Source organism: Gorilla gorilla, chromosome 20, assembly GCF_029281585.2.
Source record: "Gorilla gorilla gorilla isolate KB3781 chromosome 20, NHGRI_mGorGor1-v2.1_pri, whole genome shotgun sequence".
In the NCBI taxonomy this organism is placed as follows: domain Eukaryota; kingdom Metazoa; phylum Chordata; class Mammalia; order Primates; family Hominidae; genus Gorilla; species Gorilla gorilla.
This window is the reverse complement of record NC_073244.2, coordinates 65,561,662-65,586,028: the sequence shown is the minus strand read 5'-3', so window position 1 is coordinate 65,586,028 and position 24,367 is coordinate 65,561,662. Positions and strand designations below refer to the sequence as shown.

Genomic DNA, 24,367 nt, shown 5'->3' with positions numbered 1-24,367 from the left:
AACGAAGCTGAAAGATTAGCAGATTTAACTTTTGGGAGCCCTCATTTTAATTTTTTAATTTTTATTTATTTATTTATTTATTTTCGAGACAGTGTTTCGCTCTTGTTTCCCAGGCTGGAGTGCAATGGAGCAACCTTGGCTCACTGCAACCTCAGCCTCCTGGATTCAAGATTCTCCCGCCTCAGCCTCCCAAGTAGCTGGGATTACAGGTGCATGCCACCACACCTGGCTAATTTTTTGTATTTTTAGTAGAGACAGAGTTTCACCATGTTGGCCAGGCTGGTCTCAAACTCCCGACCTCAGGTGATCCACCTGCCTTGGCCTTCTAAAGTGCTGGGATTATAGGCGTGAGCCACTGCGCCCAGCCATTTTTATTTTTTGAGACAGAGTCTCGCTCTGTCACCCAGTTTGGAGTACAGTGGTGCAATCTCCACTCACTGCAAACTCCGCCTCCTGGGTTCAAGCAATTCTCGTGCCTCAGCCTCATAAGTAGCTGGGACTACAGGCACAAGCTACCATGCCCCACTAATTTTTGTCTTTTTAGTAGAGATGGGTTTCACCATGTTGGCCAGGCTGGTTTCGAACTCCTGAGCTCAGGTGATCCACCCACCTTAGCCTCCCAAAGTGCTGGGATTACAGGCGTGAGCCACCACGCTCAGGCAGATTTTGCCATTTCTGTAAGTCTTTGCTCCTTCCCGTGCCTAATGTATAAGCCAGAAGGAACTCAGTTTTTCAGAATTTAAGGATCCCATTTTTGGCAGGGCGTGGTGGCTCATGCCTGTAATCCCAGCACTTTGGGAGGCCGAGGCAGGCAGATCACGAGGTCAGGAGATCAAGACCATCCTGGCCATCACAGTGAAACCCCGTCTCTACTGAAAATACAAAAAAAAAAAATTAGCCGGGCGTGGTGGTGGGCGCCTGTAGTCCCAGCTACTGGGGAGGCTGAGGCAGTAGAATGGCGTGAACCTGGGAGGTGGAGCTTGCAGTGAGCCGAGATTGCGCCACTGCACTCTAGCCTGGGCGACCAAGCGAGACTCCATCTCAAAAAAAAAAAAAAAAAAGGATCCCATTTTTACCTAAAATATTGGCATTCATTACTCTCAGGTTCCCTTGATTAACTTACCCAGTAATTTTTTTTTTTAATACCTAAGTGCACAAGAAAAATGAAACAAAGGGGTAGAACACAAACATCCCTGTTAATTTTTAAAAGCCAAATTTTACACCTCCTGCAATATTACCATTTGCTACCAGTTTCTTTCTGACCCAGTCACACGTAAGAGGCCTCTAACTGGGTCCAAGCCAGCTAATTACCACATCAGATCCGTTCCCAGAACCAGTCCAGTTTCTGTCACAGCTTCCAAACCCAGTTTGGATCAGATATTTGCTCAATGAAACTCGGAGAGCTCAAAACACAAATCTGTGGAGCTCTGAAATCCGAGAGGGAACTTACCCACGATCCCCGGCCACTCGGAGAGGTCAATGGACACAAGTGTGTTCCGCAGGCACCTTGCGTGTTCACTCAGCACTCCCGAAGGTTCCTAGAAGCTCTACTCTGGACTCCGCTTCTGACACCATCTGTTAAAAGAAAAACTTCAGCCGAATTACATTTAAAGGGGGCCAGGTACAGTGGCTCACACCTGTAATCCCAGCACTTTGGGAGGCTGAGGTGGGCAGATCACTTGAGGTCAGGAGTTCAAGACCAGCCGGGCCAACGTGGTGAATCCCCATGTCTACTAAAAACAGAAAAAATTAACCAGGTGTGGTGGTGGGCACCTGTAATACCAGCTACTCGTAAGGCTGAGGCGGGAGAATCACTTGAATTAGGAGGCGGAGGTTGCAGTGCGCAGAGATGGTGCCATTGCACTCCCGCCTGGGCCACAGAGCGAGACTCCATCTCAAAAAAATGAAAATAAAAATAAAATAAAATAAAATAAAAATAAAATAAAATAAAATAAAAATAAAATAAATAAAATAAAAATAAAATAATACATAAAATAAAATAAAATACATAAAATAAATAAAATAAAATAAAATAAATACACAAAATAAATAAATGTAAAGGAGTTCAACTGAACAATGAACCTCTCGCAAATCGGGCAGCTCCGAAAGTCACGGCAGATTCAGACGGACTCCAGGGGTGCCTCGTGGTCAGAACAAATTTATGGACAAGAAAAGGAAAGTGACATACAGAAATCGGAAGTGAGGTACAGAAAGAGCTGGATTGGTTACCGCTCAGCGTTTGCCTTATTTGAACACAGTTTGAATGCTCAGCAGCCTGTGAGTGGATGAAGTACAGCTGCTGGGCTGCTAGGATTGGCCAACACTCAGTGGCGGTTACAGGCGCATAAAACGTAAGTTAGCCTTCCTTTTTTTTTTTTTTTTTTTTTTTGATACGGAGTTTCCCGCTCTTGTTGACCAGGCTAGAGTGTGCAATGGCGCAATCTCGGCTCACTGCAACCTCCGCCTCCCGGGTTCAAGCTATCCTCCCGCCTCGGCCTCCCGAGTAGCTGGGATTACAGGCATGAGCCACCACGTCTGGCTAATTTCGTATTTTTAGAAGAGACGGGGTTTCTCCATGTTGGTCAGGCTAGTCTCAAAGTCCCGACCTCAGGTGATTCCCGCGCCTCGGCCTCCCAAAGTGCTGGGATTACAGGCGTGAGCCACCGCGCCGGGCCTAATTTAGGTTTTCAATCTTTTGTACCTATTAAGTTAGATTGCAGTTCATCCACAAGGACTCAAATATAGAATTACGGAGTCCTTCTCAGGCCATATTTAGTTTGCTTTAACACAAGGGTCTCAACAAACAAACAAACACAGGGGTCTCACTGTATTGCCCAGGCTGGTCTCAAGCGATCCTCCTGCCTCGGCCTCCTACAGTGCTGGAATTGCAGGCCTGAGCCACCACGCCCGGCCTGGACTACCCTTTTTTTCCCCAAGACGGAGTCCCACTCTGCCGCCCAGGCTGGAGTGCAGCGGCACAATCTCGGCTCACTGCAACCTCCGCCTCCCGCGTTCAACCGATTCTCCCACCTCAGCCTCCCGAATAGCTGGGATTACAGGCGCCCGCCACCACGCCCTGATAAATTTTGTATTTTTCCGTAAAGACGGGGTTTCACCACGTTGGCCAGGCTGTTCTCGAACTCCTCACCTCGGGTGATCCTCCCAAAGTGCTAGGATTAGAGCCACCGTGCCCGGCCTGCACCCCTCTTAACTGGTGCTCCGATGCGAACTACCGCGCCCAGCCTGGACCCCTCTTAACGGGTGCTCTGATGCGAAACACCGTGCCCAGCCTGGACCCCTCTTAATGCGCGCCCTGATGCGAACCACCGCGCCCGGCCTGGATCCCTCTTAATGGGCGCCCTGATGGGAACCACCGTGCCCAGCCTGGACCCCTCTTAATGGGTGCTCTAATGCGAACCACCGTGCCCAGCCTGGACCCCTCTTAATGGGTGCCCTGATGCGAACCACCGTGCCCGGCCTGGACCCCTCTTAATGGGTGCCCTGATGCGAACCACCGTGCCCGGCCTGGACCCCTCTAAATGGGTGCCCTGATGCGAACCACCACGCCCAGCCTGGACCTCTCTTAATGGGTGCCCTGATGCGAACCACCACGCCCAGCCTGGACCCCTCTTAATGGGTGCCCTGATGCGAACCACCGCGCCCGGACTGGACCCCTCTTAATGGGTGCTCTGACGCCGTGGTTTCCCGAGGTCTAGCGGGCCAGATGGGCCCTGGACTTCCTGGTTGGATGAAGGGCTGTGGCTGCAGAGCTGTCTGCTGGGGGGTTGGGCGGGGCGAGGTGGCGATACTTCCAGGCAGCGAGCGAAAGGGAAACCTGTTAACTAGGGGCCCATGGCCCGGGGGGCATCGTGGGGGATGCATACTGACCTGCCGCGTTGGCACCGGAAGACTGTCGCAGGGCTGGACAGCAGAACTCTGAAGTTGGAATAGAGACGGCAGAAAAATTCAGAATTGTGCCGTATTCCAATTAAACAAGTTCTGATCCCTCAAAAGGGAACCAAGATGTTGGTTCCAGGTGGCAAAGAAAGGTGTCGCCGGGCCCGGGGTGGATGGGCCGGGAGACGCGCGCCAGCGCCTCGTGGCGCACCGAAACTCCTAAGGGACGTGCAGCGGGCGCGCAGCTCTAGAGACCTCGGTCCAGGGCGTGGCGGCGTCAGGGGGTGTGGAGACGTCGGCAGAGGAAACAGCGGTCAGGCGAGAGGGCGTGGAGTGCGCCGGGGGGGCTTCAGAGGGCATGGGGGATGCATGAGCAGCCGCGCGTTCCAGGCAGGCGGCAGGAAGTGAGCCTGGCATTGGGGTATGGTAGAGGGAGGAGGCCGCGGCGGGGGGCTTTGCAGGTAAAGAGGCCAGCCTTGCAGAGGGGTTAGGGATGTGGAGACCCTGAGAGCACACCTAGCGCTGCAAGTGAGATCCACGCCCAGGGTGTCCCAGGTGAGAAGGTGGGCAAACGTACCCGCTTGGGGGGCAGTGGAGACAAGAAGAGGGACAGGGTCACGGTCGTAGGGGCAGAGGAGATGCTCGAAGCGCCTTGTTCCGCAAGAATCAACACACATAGAGAGATCGCAAGCAGGCAAAGCCGTCAGTGTGACTCATGTCTCTCTCAGGTTTGGAGATTGGAGAGGAGACTGGTTCCTGCTCTGGCTCTCCAGTGTTATCGTTTTGTTTTGTTTTCTTGAGGCAGGGTCTGGCTCTGTCGCTCAGGCTGGAGTGCTGTGTCTCCATCTCAGCTCACTGCAGTCTTGACCTCCCAAGGCTGAAGCGATCCGCCTGCCTCAGCTTCCTGAATAGCAGGGACTACAGACACATGCCACCACACCTGGCGAATTTTTGTAGTCAGGGATCTCACCATGTTGCCCAGGGTGGTCTGGAACTCTTGAGTTCAAGCGATCTGCCTGCCTTGGCCTCTCAAAGTGCTAGGATTACAGGCGTGAGCCACCGCACATGGCCTAGCTCTTAAGTTCTTGAACCAAATCTGGGAAGAGAGAAAATGTGAGAGGCAGGGCACAGTGGCTCTTGCCTGTAATCTCGCCACTTTGGAAGACCAATGTGGGCAGATCACCTAAGGCCAGGAGTTCCACACCAGCCTGGCCAACATGGCAAAACCCCATCTCTACTAAAAACACAAAAATTAGGGCCGGGCGCAGTGGCTCACGCCTGTAATCCCAGCACTTTGGGAGGCCAAGGCATGTGGATCACGAGGTCAAGAGATCGAGACCATACTGGCCAACATGGTGAAAACCTGTTTCTACTAAAAATACAAAAATTAGCTGGGTGTGGTGGTGGGCGCCTATAGTCCCAGCTACTCGAGAGGCTGAGGCAAGAAAATCACTTGAACCCGGGAGGCGGAGGTTACAGTGAGCCAGCGAGCCGGGATCACGCCACTATACTCCAGCCTGGCACAGAGTAAGACTCCGTCTCAAAAAAAAAAAAAAAAAAAATTAGCCAGGCGTGGTGGTGTATGCCTATAGTCGCAGCTACTTGGGAGGCTGAGGCAGGAGAATCACTAGAACCGGGAGACAGAGGTTGCAGTGAGCCGAGATCACACCATTGCACTCCAGCCTAGGCAACAGAGCAAGACTCCATCTCAAAAAAAAAAAAAAAAGTGAATCAGGGTGATTCAATGGGATAGGGTTCCTTAGGAGAGGCCACATTTTTCCCAGGACAGAAGCTCCCTTACTGAGAATAGCATACCCATCTGTTTTTCTCTATACCCAGTTAGCGGACGAATCCCCAACTCCCACCTGCACTTATGTTACAGGAAGGAGGGCTGGAAAGGGATGGAACAATGGGTTAGTAAAAATGCCATCAGGGCATAGGAACATCCTAGCATGGTTGGGGAACATATGGAAAATCAGAGCTCTCTTTCCTGTAAGAGACTCTATGGTAAGGAAAATTGCTTTTCCTTTGATCTTTGCAAAGATGCTGACTTATTTACTAGTGGGAAGTGACTGACCTAGGGACCTTTGGGGTTTTTTTTTGAGGTTTGCGGAAATATAAATGAGAAAAAAATCTGGGGCTGGGAGCAGTGGCGTCCGCCTGTAATCCCAGCACTTGGGAGACCGAGTTGGTGGATTGCTTGAGGCCAGGAGTTGGAGACCAGCCTGGGCAACATAGTGACACTCCATCTCTACAAAAAATACAAAAACTAGTTGGGTGCAGTGGTGCACGCCTGTATTCCCAGCACTTTGGGAGGCTGAGGTGGGAGGATTGCTTGAGCCCAGGAGGTTGAGGCTGCAGTGAGCTGTGATCATGCCACTGCTCTCCAGCTTGGGCGATAGAGTGAGATCCTATTGCCAGAAAAAAAAAAAAAAAAAAGAGCTGCATAGAACAGCCACAGCAAACCTTAATAACATGGTTATATAGAACAAGTTCTAAAGACAGTTCCTTACATTTTGAATTTGTTAGGTAGTGAGTCGTACTGAATGTTAATTATCGTAGCTAGTTTTAGGTCAAAGTGATTCTGGTCTGGCACTGCAAGTGAAGCAACAGATGAAGAAAACTGAGTTGGAGCCACACACAATTCATGGTCTGCCTTGTCTTTTTCTTGGGACTTGAGACTGGGACACCCCAATACCAGACACTGACACTGTGCCTTGCACAGCTAAATGTTGTTTGGTCCAGGGCATGTCCAGGACCATTCGATCCAGCCTCAGTTTTCCCACAATTCAAATTAAAAAAATGAGCCTGGCAAGCATTCGCTTTGAGACCAGCCTCGAGAACATGGCAAAACCCTGTCTCTACGAAAAATACAAGAATTAGGATTGGTTGCTTGTATCTGTAATCCCAGCTACTTAGGAGGCTAAGACAGAAGGATCATTTGAGTGTAGGAGGTGGAGGTTGCAGTGAGCCAAGATCCCCACGCCATTGCACTCCAGCCTGGGCGACAAGAGTGAAACTGTCTCAAAAAAAAAAAAGAGAGAGAGACAGAAAAAGGAAGGGAGGGAGGAAAAGTATACTAGCTGGCATTTTTTTTAATTGATTTTTAATTTTTTATTTTTTATGTATTTTTTTTTTGACATAGAGTCTCACTCTATCACCCAGGCTGGAGCGCAATGGCATGATCTCAGATCACTGCTACTTCTGGCTCCCAGGTTGAAGTGATTCTCCTGCCTCAGCCTCCCAAGTAGCCAGGATTACAGGCACCCGCCACCACACTCAGCTAATTTTTTTGTATTTTTAGTAGAGATGGGGTTTTGCCATGTTGGCCAGGCTGGTCTCAAACTCCTGACCTCAGGTGTTCCACCTGCCTCGACCTCCCAAAGTGCTGGGATTACAGGTGTGAGCCACCGTGCCCCACCTAATTTTTTTTTTTTTTTAGGCTCGATCTTGCTCTGTTGCCCAGGCTGGAGTGCAGTGTCATGATCTGGGCTCACTACAACTTCCATCTCCTGGGGTCAAACCATTCTCCTACCTCAGCCTCCTGAGTAGCTGGGAATACAGGCTCACACCACCACACCCGGCTAATATTTGCAATTTGGTAGAGATGGGGGTCTCGCCATGTTGCCCCAGCTGTGTAGGACTCCTGAGCTCAAGTGAACTGCCTGCCTCAGCCTCCCGAAGAGCTGGGATTACAGGCATGCATCACTGCACCTGGCTGGGCCTATAATTTTAAAAGGGTTATAAAAGCAGAGAATGAGGAGGATGACATATAACAGGGAGGGTGGGATGCTTGAAAGTGGGGGACCCAAGGAGTGGGGAATGCTTTGCAGGGGAGGGGGAGAAGAAGAAGGCATGGAAGGTGTTGAGGCCAAGGTGAAGGCTGCCTTTGGCTCTCTGAAGGTTGGCTGAAAAGAACTGATAGGAAGCAGGTTAGCAGGAGAAAAGGCTTACAAATGTATTTAACCTGGGCATGGGGAAAGCCAGTGATCGCCCATCCCCCAAGGGGGTTCAGAAGCTTATATGTTCTCCTGGCAAACTGATTATGGGAGGGGGCTAGAGGAATTCCATTGAGAGCAATAAAGGATTACTAGAGAGCATGAATGGGTCCTGGAAATCATTCCTGTTGACAGTGATGGGATCTGTTCAGGTGTGGTTAACATTCTTTGTCTCACAGGGAGGAGAAGAAAAAACAATTATTCCCCTTGGCAGGTCTGGATCTTACACAGATAAAGGCCTGTGCTTTGGAAGAGATGATGGGGGGAGGTCAGAGACCTTGAGGCTCATTTATTTATTTATTATTATTTTTTGAGACAGAGTCTCGCTCTGTTGCCCAGGCTGGAGTGCAGTGGTGTGACCTCGGCTCGCTGCAACCTCTGCCTCCCAGATTCTCCTGCCTCAGCCTCCCAAGTAGCTGGGATTACAGGCGTGTGTCACAGCACCCGACTAATTTTCTTTTTCCGTATTTTTAGTAGAGACAGGGTTTTGCATGTTGGTCGGTCTGGCCTTGAACTCCTGACCTCAAGTGATCTGCCTGCCTTGGCCTCCCAAAGTGCTGGGATTACAGGCATGAGCCACTGCACCCGGCCCTTGAGGCACCTTTAACGTGCTATATTTAGGGGTATCAGTTTCTGAGCCCCAACAAGGGGGAGAGGGTCATGAAGAGGGAGGACTCTAGAAGAGGGACAGGTCAAGGACTAAGAGGATGAAAGGAGGAAGACCAGACCAGGCACAGTGGCTCACGCCCATGATCCCAGCATTTTGGGTGGCCAAGGCAAGAAGATTGCTTGAGGCCAGGTGTTCAAGACCACCCTGTGCAACATAGGGAGACCCCGCCTCTACAAACAATAAAAAATTAGCAGGGCATGGTGGTACACGCCTGAGGTCCCAGCTACTTGGGAGGGTGAGGTGGGAGATTGCTTGGAGGGGCCAGGTTGTCGAGGCTGCAGTGAGCTGTGATTGTGCCACTGCATTCCAGCCTGGGTGACAGAGCAAGACCAGTCTCAAAAAATAAAAATAAAAATTAGACGTGCACGGTGGCATGTACCTGTTTGTCCTAGCTACTTGGAAGGGTGAGGTGGGAGGATCACCTGAGCCTGGGGAAATTTATTTGGGCTGCAGTGACCTATGACTGCATCTTGGCATTCCAGCCTGGGTGACACAGCAAGACCCTGTCAGAAGGAAAGAAAGAGAGAAAGAGAGAGAGAGAAAGAAAGAAAAAGAAAGAGAGAGAGAGAGAAAGAAAAGAAAGAAAGAAAAAGAAAAGAAAAGAAGGAAACAAGGAAAGAAGGAAGGAAAGAAAGAGAGATAAAGAAAGGAAGAGGGAAAGAAGGAAGGAAGGAAGGAAAGAAAGGTGAGAGAGAAAGAAAGAAACAGAAATAAAGAGAAAGAGACAGAAAGAGAAAGACAAGAAGGAAAGAAAGAAACAAAAGAGAGAAAGAAAGGAAAGAAAGAGCGAGCAACCAGGGCAAGAATATGTGACGGACTGTGCTTGACGGTGAGGTATTGTTCCTCACAGGAGGGCATTAGCTGCCAGGGGCCGCCCACAGACCGTGACCCAAACGACGGCTGAATAAAACGCACACTGACACACAGATATTCTGCTTTGCCAGTCCAGCTGAGTGTCAGTGTACGAGAATGTTTAAAATATTTACTCTGTGGCTCTTTCCATAAAATGTTGCTGACCCTGAAGGTTAAACTTTGAGCCCCACCCAGAATCTCTAGAGCAGTCATGCTAAAAGTACCCAGTCTTTGAGGGAAGTTTGAAGGATTGGGTTCCTGGCAAAGAAGAGGGCTGAGCCAGGGCAGCTTATACTCACGGGAAGAATTCAAGGACTTGGATGCTGGATTTACCCTGGTATCCATAGGATCAAAGGTGTTTGTGGCATCACCACGATGGGCGTCCATAGACAAGGCAGGTGGGGGTTTTTGGCAACTGTGGATAGCACAAGAGTGGCCTGTAGAACAAAGGGACATTGTGGTTCATTCTTTTATTTCTTATTATTTATTTATTTTTTAAAATTATTATTATTATTTTTTTTTGAGACGGAGTCTTGCTCTGTTGCCAGGCTGGAGTGCAGTAGCATGGTCTTGGCTCACTGCAACCTCCCCCTCCTGGGTTCAAGCGATTCTCTTGCTTCAGACTCCCAAGTAGCTGGGACTACAGGCACGTGCCACCACGCCCGGCTAATTTTTTTTTATTTTTAGTTGAGATGGGGTTTCACCATGTTAGCCAGGCTGGTCTTGAACTCCTGACCTCGTGATCCACCCGCCTCGGCCTCCCAAAGTGCTGGGATTACAGGCGTGAGCCACCACACCCGGCCTAAATTATTATTATTATTATTATTATTATTATTTTTTGAGACACAGTTTCACTCTGTCCCCAGGCTGGAGTGCAGTGGCACGATCTCGGCTCACTGCAACCTCCGCCTTCTGGGTTCAAGCAATTCTCCTGCCTCAGCCTTCCGAGTAGCTGGGATTACACCTGCCCGCCACCACACCTGGCCAATTTTTGTATTATTAGTAAAGACGGAGTTTCACCATGTTGGCCAGGCTGGTCTCAAACTCCTGACCCCAAGAGATCCGCCCACCTTGGCCTCCCAAAGTGCTGGGATTACAGGCGTAAGCCACCACACCAGGCCTTGGGAGACTGAGGTGGGAGAACCGCTTGAACCCAGGAGGTGGAGGTTACAGTGAGCCGAGATCGCACCACTGCACTCCGGCCTGGGCGACCAGAGTGAAACCCTGTCCCAAAAAAAAAAAAAAAGATAAACTAATGATTCCTTCTAGGGAGATATAGATGATATCACAGAGCACATTTTGTAAGAACACATAACAGAATGAGAAAAGCCCCACCGTAGGGGAATTACCCTCCCCACCCATTCATCAGGTGAGGAAGTTGAGACCAGGAACAGTGAGGACATGAGGGGTGGCTTCAGTCAATAGTTCGCCCAGGGAGGAGGCTGGGTGCAGGGCCAGCATTGGTGTCTCTACGTATTCACACCCCCTGGACTGGGAATTCACACCCAGCCCCCAGACTATGGTTCACACTCACACCCTAGCTGGCTGGGTGCAGTCCTCACCCTTTTCCCTGCTGTTTCCTCTGGGAACTTTCTCTGGGAACTTCTTTCTCTCTCTCTCTCTTTTTTTTTTTTTTTGTAGAGATGAGGGTCTCACCATGTTGGCCAGGCTGGTCTCCAACTCCTGGGATCAAGCGATCCTCCTGCCTTGGACTCCCAAAGTGCTGGGATTACGGGCGAGAGCCACTGCGCCTGGCCGGTATTTCTCTTTTTCATCTTCCCTAAGAAGTCTTGAGTCTCCGGATGGCTCGGGTTTTGATTGTACCTCCTGGGTTTTGAACTTTGTTAAATGCAACCCCAGGGAAAAATCATGCCCACACCTGGGAAGCATGCCCCTGTCTGGTCTTGGAGTCTGGGTTTTAACAGCTCCCCAGATGATTCTTATTATTCTCACGTTGGGGAAATACTGGGCTAGAAGGTGATGAGAGGAAGACAGGATTTGATGTTAGTGAAGACCTTCTCCAAAGATGCTTGGAAGCTGTTCCTTTTCTTTTCTTTTCTTTTTGTTTTTTTTTTTTTTTTTTTGAGATAGAGCCTCGTTCTGTTGCCCAGGATGGAGTGCAAGGGTGCAATCTCGGCTCACCACAATCTCCACCTCCCAGGTTCAAGTAATTCTCTTGCCTCAGCCTCCCGAGTAGCTGGGATTACAGGCACACACCATCACTCCCAGATAATTTTTGTATTTTTGGTAGAGACGGGGGTTTCACCATGTTGGCCAGGCTGGTCTCAAACTGCTGACCTCAGGTGATCCGCCACCTCGGCCTCCCAAAGTGCTGGGATTACAGGCATGAGCCACTGTACCCGGCCTCTGTCTCTTTCCCTTTGTCTTCATCTCTGTGTCTCCCTTCCCTCTCCCTTCCTGTCTCCCTCTCTCACTTTCCTCTTCCCCTACTTTCTCTTCCTACCCCCTCCCCTTCTGTTTCTCTCTCTCTTCCAAAAATATATTTTGAATACATACTTGGTGACAGGCACTGTTATGGGAACCGCGACACAGTGGGGAATGACTGGGGTCCCTGCACACATTAAAGAGTGAGGTTCCATGGCCAGGCGCAGTGGCTCACGCCTGTAATCCCAGCACTTTGGGAGGCCAAGTTGGGCAGATCATTTGAGGTTAGGAGTTCGAGACCAGCCTGGGCAACATGGTGAAACCCCGTCTCTACAAAAAAAAAAACAAAAAACCATAAAAATTAGCCAGGTGTGGTGGTGCATGCCTATAATCTCAGCTACTCAGGAGGCTGAGGTGTGAGACTCGCTTGAACCCAGGAGGCGGAGGTTGCAGTGAGCCGAGATCACACCACTGTACTCCAGCCTGGGCGACAAAGCGAGACTCCTTCTTTGTGTTTTTGTAGGGACAGGGTTTCACCATGTTGCCTAGGCTGGTCTCAAACTCCTGAGTTGAAGCAATCCACCTGCCTCAGCCTCCCAAAGTGCTTGGATTACATGCGTAAGCCACCGTGCCCAGCCTGTTTTTGTTATTCATTTAATAATTGTTCGTGATAATGTTTGTTTTGGTATAGGGGCTCGCTCTGCCACCCAGGCTGGAGTGCAGCGGTGCAATCACAGCTCACTGCAGCCTCAACCTCCTGGGCTCAAGCAATCCTTCCGCCTCCCCCTCCACCTCTGAAATCCCCTGGGATTACAGGTGTGGACCGCCGAGCCGGCATGCTGTTATTAAGATTGTTTTTAACGTTTGTCCTGAGCCCCAACCCATCAAATATTCGCCTATGGCTAAGCAATGGCTGCTGCCCATTCATCTATTATAGCTTTGTCCTCTTTCTAGTCAGCCGTCCTATAGATAAGATGTGTTGAGATACTCAGTCATAGAAGCTGCCGCCGGCACCACCTAATCCAGACCTTTCTCTTCCTTTGATTCTATCTGAAATTACTCAACTCCAAATCCTACAGTAGGTTCCTTTTTTTTTTTTTTTTTTTGAGATGGAGTTTCACTCTTCTTGCCCAGGAGGCTTGGAGTGCAATGGCGCAATCTCGGCTCATGGCAACCTCCCCTTCCCGGGTTCAAGCAATTCTCCTGCCTCAGCCTCCCCAGTAGCTGGGATTACAGGCATGCGCCACCATGCCCGGCTAATTTTGTATTTTTAGTAAAGACGGGGTTTCTCCATGTTGGTCAGGCTGGTCTTGAACTCCCAACCTCAGATGATCCGCCTGCCTCTGCCTCCCAAAGTGCTGGGATTACAGGTGTGAGCCACCATGCCGGGCCAGTAGGTTCTTTCTAACACTCATGTTTATTTTATGTTTAAATTTTAATCTATTTATTTATTTTGAGACCAGTATATGAGACTGGCTAATTTTTATGTTTTTGGTAGAGATGAGGTTTTACCATGCTGGCCAGGCTGGTCTCGAACTCCTGGGCTCAAGCCATCCGCCCGCCTCAGCCTCCCAAAGTGCTGGGATTACAGGCGTGAGGAACATTGGCAGAGGACGAAGGTTCAAGGGGATGGAGATTCTCTGATGGTTGCGAAGTTGCATCAGAGTACAGCCAGGGAGGTTTAGGAGAGCTTGCTTTTTCTGAGAATTTTCTAGGAACTTGAGATTTTTAGGAATTTTGGGGGTGGAATCCCAATTGACTCAACTCTCAGAGAGGGAATGCTTTAGGTTCTCCACAGGGTGATTTTGTGTTGCCAACCTCCAGGCCTTGAGGAAGGGTTTGCATTGATTCAAAAGGCTAGGTGGACCTGAACTATATGCCCAGGCATTTTGAGTTTTAAGGACATTTTCTGGTCTTCCAAATATTCCAGCTGGTCCTCTGTGCTTTCTTTTTTCTTTTTTTTGAGACAGATTCTTGCTCTGTCACCCAGGCTGGAATGCAGTGGCACAATCCCCTCGGCTTACTGCAACCTCTGCCTCCTGGGTTCACGCCATCCTCCTGCCTCAGCCTCCCGAGTAGCTGGGATTACAGGCACAAGCCACCACGCCCGGCTAATTTTTGTACTTTTAGTAGAGATGGGCTTCGCCATGTTGGCCAGGCTGGTCCCAAACTCCTGACCTCAGGTGATCCGCCTGCCTTGGCCTCCCAACGTGCTGGGATTAGAGGCATGAGTCACCGCGCCCTGCCAGGATGAGGCGTATGACGAGGGGCCCGGAGCTTCCATGCCCTCCCCGGATATGCCACCCTCCAGGTACGTCCGCATGCTTAGCTGTCAGGGATCTCTTCAAACCCTGTCCTCCTGGGTTTTGATGGATGCTTCCTTACCCAGACATGACTGATGAAACCACTGGCCAATGGTGATCAGCCTCACCCTCAGCTTCCTTCCCCTCCCAGAAGTTTGCCCTCTAATCCTACTGGGGTCTTTCCAGAGACCAGTCCCCATCCTGAAGCTATCGGTCAACATTAGCACACAAAATAGAAAAAGATGGCACTTTGGAGACTCCGTGGAATTCTGGAGCTGCTTTCCAGGAAACAGGCACGAAGACCAAATGCAAATGTCACAGTACCACACACACACCATTACAACATGTGACTTTTTGTATTTATCATCTCTCTCGACTTTGGTTAGATGAACAGGCAGGAGAGCCAGAATGGAAGCGTGGAGCGCAAACTTGGGATTCCAAAATGGGGTAGAGGCAGTATATATTAGGATCTCGGCAGCAGCCAAAATGGACTATTCTGTGGCCAATGAAGTCATTTGCAGGGACCTTGAGGTTGGGGTACAGGATCAGCTGGAATGAGGGGACTCGATGACCCGTGTACACCAGGCCGATCGGGTGAGCAGCGTTGGGCAATCTGGGTAGTGTGTCTGCATTTCTCAGGCCGACACTGGTGGAGACCCTACCCTCTGGTATTGGCGGTTGTGCAGTTTCTTGTTTTTGATGAATATGCTTGCATTTCGCTTTCTTGAGTTTTGCTCTGTGATTCTTGAACCAGACCTGAAGGGAAGAGAGAGAAGAGAATGGGGTGGAATTCAGATGACTTGTCATTCTATTTTTTAAAAATTTTTACTTTTTAATTTTTATTTTGTTAAACGTATTTTATTTATTTATATTCTTTTTTTAACCTTTAAGTTTTTAACTTTTCTTTTTTTTCCTTTTTTTGGCCCTTAAACTCTCCTAATATTTATTTATTTATTTTTATTTTATTTTATTTTATTTTTGAGATGGAATCTCACCTTGTCGCCCAGGCTGGAGTTCAGTGGCACCATCTCGGCTCACTGCAACCTCCGCCTCCCAGGTTCAAGCGATTCTTCTGCCTCAGCCTCCTGAGTAGCGGGGACTACAGGCTCACACCACTATGCCTGGCTAATTTTTGTATTTTTAGTACAGACAGGGTTTCACCATATTGGCCAGGCTGGTCTCGAACTCCTGACCTCATGATCCGCCCGCCTCAGCCTCCCAAACTGCTGGGATTACAGGCATGAGCCACCATACCCAGCCCAAGTTTTCCTTTTAGTTGATAATATGAGTACTTCTAGGTGAGAACAGCTAGTGCCACAGCTTGGCCACTTACATCCTCTTTGTGGAACCCTACTCAATCTACTCCCAGGAAGGAGCAGAAATGAGAGATTTTGGGGACAGAAATTGAGACAGGGGTCAGAAAACCCAGAGCAGGGGATAGGAGAGCAAGGGGATCAGTCACAGGGGCTGCTCTGGGGCTCAGGCCAGCCAGCTAAGGCTCGTGGCCAAATCTGACCACCCCCTGTCTTTGTATCACCCATGCACTAAGAATAGGCTTTACGTTTTAAAATGGTTGAGAAAAAACAAACACAATAAGAGTACTATTTTGTGTTGTATGTGTGTTGGGACTGAAAGAAAAAAGAGAGAAAATAAGAGAATACTACTGGCCAGGCACAGTGGCTCATGCCTATAATCCCAGGACTCTGGGAGGCTGAGGTGGGTGGATCACTTGATTTCAGGAGTTTGAGTCCAGCCTGGGCAACATGACGAAACCCCATCTCTACAAAAACACACGAATTGGCTGGGCCTGGTGGTACACACCAGTAGTATCAGCTACTCGGGAGGCTGTAGTACCACACACCTGTAGTCCCACTTACTTGGGAATCTGAGTGGAAGGATGGCTTCAGCCCAGGAATTCAAAGCTGCAGTGAGCTATGATCGTGCCACTGCACTCCAATGTGGGCAAGAGCAACATCCTGTCTTAAAACAAAACAAAACAACACTATTTTGTAATGTGAAAATTGTATAAACTTCAGGCCAGGCGCAGTGGCTTACGCCTGTAATCCTGACACTTTGGGAGGCCAAGGCAGGTGAATTACTTGAGACCAGGAGTTCAAGATCAGCCTCCTGGGCAACATAGCGAAACCCCATCTCTACAAAAAATAAAATACAGCCGGGCTCATGCTTGTAATCCCAACACTTTGGGAGGCGTAGTGTGCACCTGTAGACCTGTAGTCCCAGCTACTTGGGGGGGGGCTGAGGTGGTAGGATTGCTTGAGCCCGGGAGGTCGAGGCTGCAGTGAGCTGTGATTGCACCACCGCGCTCCAACCTGAGTAAAAGAGTTTCTGGGAACACAGATGGGCCTCTTGTTTACGTTGTCTGTGACTGCCTTCGCACTGTGGTGGCATAGTTAAAATAGTTGCTAGAGAGACGGTATGGCCCACAAAGCTTCAATTATTTACTACCTGGTCCTTTACTGGAAAAATTTTCCCATTCTTGCTCTAGGGGGTTGAAGAAAGGTTTACGGGGACGTGAGTAGGAGAGTGTGGGTTTGGGGAATATTGGCAATTGGAATGAGACCTCAGGAATTATCCTAGAGGGACTCTGAATTTAGATTAGATCAGGAAGGCAGTTTAGTGAGAAGAGGGATCATTTTCCAACCTGCAGTACTGTTGGGTGTATGTCTATTTTCGAGGCCATTTCTTTCTGAAGGCTGGGGTTTGGGTATGGGTTCTCATTGAACAAGATGTTCAGATCTTCCAGTTGCTTCTTAGTGAACATGGTTCGTTTCCTGTGTGAATGCATCTGGTCCTTGCCTTGAAAGAGGAGGAAAAAGACACAAATGGGAAATGCTAACAACTCCATTCTCAAAAGCCTGAACTTCCCTTTCCTTTCCACTGAGGTACAATGTGATGATCAAGTGACTGAGGTTCTGTCACCGAGGCTGGAGTGCGGTGGCACAATCTCAGCTCACTGCAACCTCCACCTCCTGAGTTCAAGCGATTCTCCTGCCTCAGCCTCCCGAGTAGCTGGGATTACAGGCACACGCCACCATGCCCGGATAATTTTTGTATATCTAGCAGAGACACGGTTTCACCATGTTGGCTAGGCTGGTCTCGAACTCCTGACCTCAGGTGATCCACCCGCCTCGGCCTCCCAAAGTGTTGGGATTACATGTGTGAGCCATCGTGCCCGGCCGTGACTGAGGTTCTTAGATATGGAGACACTGCTGGCCGGGGTCGTGCCTCAGGCCGCAGTCCCAGTACTGTAGGAGGCTGAAGCAGGAGGACAACTTGATCTGCCTTTTGTCCTTGTTTTTCCAAGCCTCGTTTGTCATTTTCATAGGAAAGGGTTGTTCCTTTCCCCCTTGGTTCCTCCATCCTTTTTTTCTGTTATCATTTAAATATGGGATCCCTTGCTCACGCCTGTAATCCCAGCACTTTGAAAGGCCAGGGCGGGCAGATCACATCAGGTCTTGAGTTCGAGACCAGCCTGGCCAGCATGGTGAAACCCCTTCTCTATTAAAAACACAAAAATTTGGCCGGGCACAGTGGCTCACGCCTGTAATCCCAGCACTTTGGGAGGCCAAGGCGGGCGGATCACGAGGTCAAGAGATCAAGACCATTCTGGCTAACATGGTGAAACCCCGTCTCCACTAAAAGTACAAAAATTAGCTGGGCGTGGTGGTGCACGCCTGTAGTCCCAGCTACTCGGGAGGCTGAGGCAGGAGAATTGCTTGAACCAGGGAGGGGGAGGTTGCAGTGAGCTAAGATCGTGCCACTGTACTCCAGCCTGGCGACACAGCAAGATTCCGTCTCAAAAAAAAAAAAAGAAAAAAAAAATACAAAAATTAGCTGGGTGCGGTGGCGCATACCTGCAATCCCAGCTACTCAGGAGGCCGAGGCAGGAGAATCGCTTGAACCTCAGAGGCAGAGGCTGTGGTGAGCTGAGATTATGCCACTGCACTCCAGCCTGAGACAGAGGGAGACCCTGCCTCAAGAAAATAATAAATAAATAAATAAATAAATACGTAAATAAGGGATCACTTGTGCCTTACATCTTGGGTTCTATTTTCTTTGTGTAGAAATAGGCAACTCAATCCAAGGTGAAATGGGTGGACATGGTTTTATTCTTATCATTTATTCAATGTTTATTAAGTATATTCTTTTAGGAATATAGCAAGGAAATAAGCAGAAAAATAACATCACTGCTGTCACGGATGTCACCTTTTACTTTCTTTTTCTGGAGACAGTGTACTGCTGTGTTGCCCAGTGGCATGATCACAGCTCACTTCAGCCTCAACCTCCCCAGGCTCAAGCGATCCTCTCACCTCAGCCTCCCGAGTAGCTGGAACTATAGGACACTGCCATGCCCGGCTAATTTTTGTATTTTTTGTAGAGACAACGTCTTGTTTTGTTGCCCAGGCTGGTCTTGAACTCCTGGGCTGAAGTGATCTGCCCGCCTCGGCCTCCCAAAGTGCTGGGATTACAGGCACGAGCCACCGCATGCCTCACTCTAAAAGATCCGAATCGCATCATGCCTGAAAATGGTTTGGCAGCAGCCCCAGAGTCTAGTAAGTGCTCATGAACATGAGATTTCCAGCTTGGCTAAGCCTATATTCTATCCAGGACCTAATCATCCTCATAGGAATCAGATTCCCCTGTGCTCAAGAACAAGCATCGGGGTGGGAAGAATTAGGACACAACTACAAGGGAGAAGATTTCGGATTTGAAGGCAGAAACAGGCTTCCCTGCATTTGCCTGTGCTGTCAGATGACAGCCACGGCCGGGCACCGTGGCTCATGCCTGTAATCCCAGCACTTTGGGAGGCCGAGGCCAGCCAATCACATGAGGTCAGGGGCTTGAGACCAAACTAGCTAACATGGTGAAACCCCATCTCTATAAAGATACAAAACTTGGGCCGGGTGCAGTGGCTCACGCCTGTCACCCCAGCACTTTGGGAGGCTGAGCCAGACGGATCACAAGTCAGGAGTTCGAGACCAGCCTGGTCAATATGGTGAAACCCCCGTCTCTACTAAAAATACAAAAAAAAAAAATTAGCCAGGTGTGGTGGCGTGTGCCTGTAATCCCAGCTCCTCGGGAGGCTGAGGCAGGAGAATTGCTTGAACCTGGGAGGTGGAGGTTGCAGTGAGCCAAGATCGTGCCACTGCACTCCAGCCTGAGCGACAGAGTGAGACTCTGTCTCAAAAAACAAACAAAACAAAACAAAACAACAACAACAAAAACGATGACAGCCTCTGTGGGAAGTCCCTGCCACCCACGTGGACGAAGCACCAGCTTTAGCCGCCTGGTCCCTCTGCCTTTTCCCGCCGCCAGCTGCTTTCCACTTCTTCACGTGTCTTTGCTTCGGTTCTCATTTTTTCTGGCTTACCTTTACGAAGATCCTCTGAGCCCGGCATCTTCTAATCCAGATGTACGCCTGGGTTCAGGTCCAGGGATAAGAACTAGCAAAGATCAAATCCGGACTTAAGTAGCTTCCTCCACAGCCACACCCGACTCCCACCTCCTCCACCTTTCTCTGCCCTATCTGCCTCCAATATGATCCCTCGGTCCTCCAGAGCCCCCTGGATTTCTCCCAATACTGTCATTTTATCTAATATTGATTGAGCGGAGACCAACGACTCAAAGGCGAGTCCACAAACCAGCCCCACTAACGCTCCTGGGAGTTGTTAAAATGCACAATCCTGGCCCACTCCAGACCTCCTGAGCAGAAGCTGCAATTTCTTTTCTTTTTTTTTTTCTTTGAGACAGATTCCCACTCTGTCACCCAGGCTGGAGTGCAATGACACCATCTTGGCTCACTGCAGCCTCTGCCTCCCAGGTTCAAGGGATTCTCATGTCTCAGCCTCCCGAGTAGCTGAGATCACAGGCCTGTGCCACCACGCCTGACTAATTTTTGTATTTTTAGTAGAGACGGGGTTTCCGCCATGTTGGCCAGGCTGGTCTTGAACTCCTGCCCTCAACGTTTCTGACTCGATCTGGGGTGGGATCTGATGATTTCCATATCTAACAAGCACCCAGGTGACCAGGCTCCGTAATGGGGACCGGGAATGTGATTGTGAATAATGAAGTCCAGGTTTAAACCCTAAAGGAGCTTTCAGGCAACTTATATATTCTTTAGTGGCTAACATATGCTTGGCATTGTTCTGCATATCCTGATTTAGTTAATTCACTCAGAAATCATCTCATTTTATTTATTTATTTATTTATTTATTTATTTATTTATTTATTTATTTAGAGATGGAGTCTCACTCTGTCACCCAGGCTGGAGTGCAGTGGCGTGATCTCGGCTCACAGCAACCTCCACCTCTCAGGTTCAAGCAATTCTCCTGCCTCAGCCTCCCCAGTAGCTGGGATTACAGGCACCCACCACCAAGCCTGGCTAATTACTGGTGGCTCACACCTGTAATCCCAGCACTTTGGGAGGCCGAGGCAGGCGGATCACCTGAGGTCAGGAGTTCGAGACCAGCCTGGCTAACATGGCGAAACCCCATCTCTACTAAAAATACGAAAATTAGCTGGGTGTGGTGGTGGGCACCTGTAATCCCAGCTACTCAGGAGGCTGAGGCAGGAGAATTGCTTGAACCCAGGAGGCAGAGGTTGCAGTGAGCTGAGATCGCGCCACTGCACTCCAGCCTGGGTGACAGGAGTGAGACTCCATCTCAAAAAAATAAAAGAAAAAGCTGCAACACCTTTCAGATGCCCAGGCTCACACCATGTATACCTTTTATCTTGACGACAAGGGCAGTTTGACTTCAGGTTCACAGAAGTGGCAGTTTTTCTTGCCATTCCATCCATTTGAATCTCAGTTCTGCACATCTCTATTTGTGATAGTGGTTAGCCTTTGCATAAATGAGCTTGTAGCTACTTTTTTTTTTCTTTTTGAGACAGGGTCTTGCTATGTCTCAAAAAACACAGCTGACTGCAGCCTCGACCTACTGGGCTCAAGTGATCCTCCTACATTAGCCCCCAAGTAGCCGTGACTACAAAGGCCCAGGCCCAGCCTGGAGTGCAGTGGCAAAATCATAGCTCAATGCATCCTTCACCTCCTGGGCCTAGGTGAGCCTCTCACCTAAGCCTCCTGAGTAACTGGGACTACAGGTGCACACTACCATACCCAGCTAATTTTTGCATTTTTTGTAGAGATGGGATTTTGGCTAGGCTAGTCTCAAAGTCTTAGGCACAAGCCATCCTCCCACCTCAGCCTCCCAAAGTGCTGGGATTAGTAAGAGGCAGTCTGTGTTGCTCAGACTGGAGGGCAATTCACAAGCTGATTCCACTACTGACCAGCATGAAAGTATTTTTTTTTTTTTTTTTTTTTTTGAGATGGAGTCTCACTCTGTCGCCCAGGTTGGAGTGCAGTGGCGTGATCTCGGCTCACTGCAACCTCTGCCTCCTGGGTTCAAGCAACTCTCCTGCCTCAGCCTCCCAAATAGGTGGGATTATAGGCACACGCCACCATGCTCAGCTAATTTTTTTTTTGTATTTTTAGTAGAGACAGCGTTTCACCATGTTGGCCAGACTGGTCTGGAACTCCTGACCTCAGGTGATAGGCCCGCCTTGTCCTCCCAAAGTGCTGGGATTACAAGTGTGAGCCACTGTGCCCAGCCAGCATGAAAATTTTGACCTGCTCCATTTTCAACCTAGACCATTTCCCCACTTCTTAGGCACCCTGGTGGGAGGTCACCATATTGATGCCGAACTTAGTGTGGACGCCCAATTGGCAGAGCACATTACAGCCTAGAACTCCCGGGTTCAAGCCATCCTCCCGCCTCAGCCTCCCAAAGTGCTGGGATTACAGGTGTGAGCCACCGCACCTGGCCTGATGAACAGTATATCTTTAGAGGTGAATAAGACATACCAAGCAACAATTTTAAACCACATTTTTATCTTGTGATAGTGTCAGAAACCAATTTTAAAAGAGCCTGTAATCTGCCATCTGTTTCTCTGGATTTATCTTTTCCAGGTATTTCGTAAAAAAAAAAAAAAATCATAGGCCGGACACAGTGGCTCACACCTGTAATCCCAGCAGTTTGGGAGGCCAAGAAGGGAGGATCGCTTGAGCCCATGAGACCAGCTTTTCAAAAACTAAAATAAAATTACATTATACAATATGTAACCTCTTGTGTGCTGGCTTCTTTTACTGAGCATGTTGTTTTCAAGGTTTATCCTCATGGTATAATGTGTCGGTATCTCATTCCTCTTTTTTTTTTTTTTTTTTTTTGAGACAGAGTCTTGCTCTGTTGCCCAGGCTGGAGTTCAGTGGCTTGATCTCAGCTCACTGCAACCTCTCTGCCTCCCAAATTCAAGTGATTCTCATGCCTTAGTCTCCTGAGTAGGTGGGATTACAGGTGTGCACTAACACGCCTGGCTACTTTTTGTATTTTTAGTAGAGACCTGGTTTCACCACGTTGGCCAGGCTGGTCTCAAACTCCTGGCCTCAAGTGATCTGCCCGTCCCCGGCCTCCCAAAGTGCTGAGATTACTGGTGTGAGCCACTGCACCAAGCCCCTTTTACAGCTGAATTATATTCCATTGTATGGATAAACCATATTTGTTTAATCCATTCATTTGCGGATGGACAGGCCGGGAGGAGGAGGGAGTGGGGAATACCTGCTTATGGGACTTTATTTTAGAGTTAGGAAAGTGTTTTGGGGCCAGGCATAGTGGCTCACATCTGTAATCCCAGCACTTTGAGAGTCCGAGGCGGGTGGATCACCTGAGGTCAGGAATTTGAGACCAGCCTGACCAACATGGAGAAACCTCATCTCTACTAAAAATACAAAATTAGCCGGGTGCGGTGGCACATGCCTGTAATCCCAGCTACTCGGGAAGCTGAGGCAGGAGAATCATTTGAACCTGGGAGGCAGAGGTGGCGGTGAGTGGAGATCATGTCATTGCACTCCTGCCCGGGCAAGAAGAGTGAAACTCTGTCTCAAAAAAAAAAAAAAACAGAAAGAAAAAGTTTTGGAAATACCTAGAGGTGGTGGTTGCACAACACTGTGATGTACTAAATGCTACCGAACCGCTTATTTTTAAATGGTTAATTATATGTTATTCGTATGTCACCACAGTTAGAGAAAAACACTAAGAAGTGTCAAAGTTCACTTATCAGAGCTACAAAGACCTGCTTTCCCTCATGCTGGTACCATTAGTCCAAAGATGCTAAACCCACGGACTGCTGATTTTTATTTTTATTATATTTGAGACAGGGTCTTGCTCTGTTGCCCACGATAGAGTACAGTGGTATTTTATTTTATTTTAGGTTTCAGAGACAGGGTCTCACTGTGTTACTCAGGCTGGTCTCAACCTCCAGGATCAAGTAATCCTCCCACCTCAGCCTCCCAAATCACTGGGATTATAGGCGTGGGCCACTGCACCCAGCAACTTTGATTGCATGTATCTTTGGGTATATTTTTGCCCCTTATCCTGGGCTAAATGTAGGGCCAGCTACTGTATGTTGACATCAGAACAGCCCAAGTGCTTGCTTTAGAAATTTTTTTTGTTTTTGAGATGGAGTCTTACTCTGTCGCTCAGGCTGGAGTTCAGTGGCTTGATCTCAGCTCACTGCAACCTCCGCCTCCCGGATTCAAGTGATTCTCATGCCTTAGTCTCCTGAGTAGGTGGGATTACAGGTGTGCACTAACACGCCTGGCTACTTTTTGTATTTTTAGTAGAGACCTGGTTTCACCACGTTGGCCAGGCTGGTCTCAAACTCCTGGCCTCAAGTGATCTGCCTGCCTCGGCCTCCCAAAGTGCTGAGATTACTGGTGTGAGCCACTGCACCAAGCCCCTTTTACAGGTGAATTATATTCCATTGTATGGATAAACCATATTTGTTTAATCCATTCATTTGCGGATGGACAGGCCGGGAGGAGGAGGGAGTGGGGAATACCTGCTTATGGGACTTTATTTTAGAGTTAGGAAAGTGTTTTGGGGCCAGGCATAGTGGCTCACATCTGTAATCCCAGCACTTTGAGAGTCCGAGGCGGGTGGATCACCTGAGGTCAGGAATTTGAGACCAGCCTGACCAACATGGAGAAACCTCATCTCTACTAAAAATACAAAATTAGCCGGGTGCGGTGGCACATGCCTGTAATCCCAGCTACTCGGGAAGCTGAGGCAGGAGAATCATTTGAACCTGGGAGGCAGAGGTGGCGGTGAGCGGAGATCGTGTCATTGCACTCCTGCCCGGGCAAGAAGAGCGAAACTGTCTCAAAAAAAAAAAACAGAAAGAAAAAG

The 24,367-nt window shown here is 49.1% G+C and overlaps 1 protein-coding gene across 1 annotated transcript; it reads right to left on the bottom strand.

The window, feature by feature from the left end:
* Positions 1-14,442: 14,442 nt before the first annotated feature.
* Positions 14,443-19,633, bottom strand: DPRX (divergent-paired related homeobox). Its single transcript, XM_031003852.2, has 3 exons — positions 19,498-19,633; positions 16,768-16,922; positions 14,443-14,861 (listed from the first exon to the last, which is right to left on the bottom strand). Exons 1-3 carry the CDS (start codon positions 19,523-19,525, stop codon positions 14,469-14,471), a joined length of 576 nt encoding a protein of 191 aa, XP_030859712.2. The 5' UTR covers positions 19,526-19,633; the 3' UTR covers positions 14,443-14,468.
* Between the last annotated feature and the right edge of the window lie 4,734 nt (positions 19,634-24,367).

Bases quoted from the DNA above. Each gene is read 5' to 3' on its own strand.
- DPRX (XM_031003852.2), bottom strand. From the start codon at position 19,525: ATGCCGGGCTCAGAGGATCTTCGTAAAG. The intron at 16,923-19,497 runs GTAAGCCAGAAA...TCCTCTTTCAAG, and splicing joins CTCAGAGGATCTTCGTAAAG to GCAAGGACCAGATGCATTCA. The intron at 14,862-16,767 runs GTTGGAAAATGA...TCTTCCCTTCAG, and splicing joins TACACCCAACAGTACTGCAG to GTCTGGTTCAAGAATCACAG.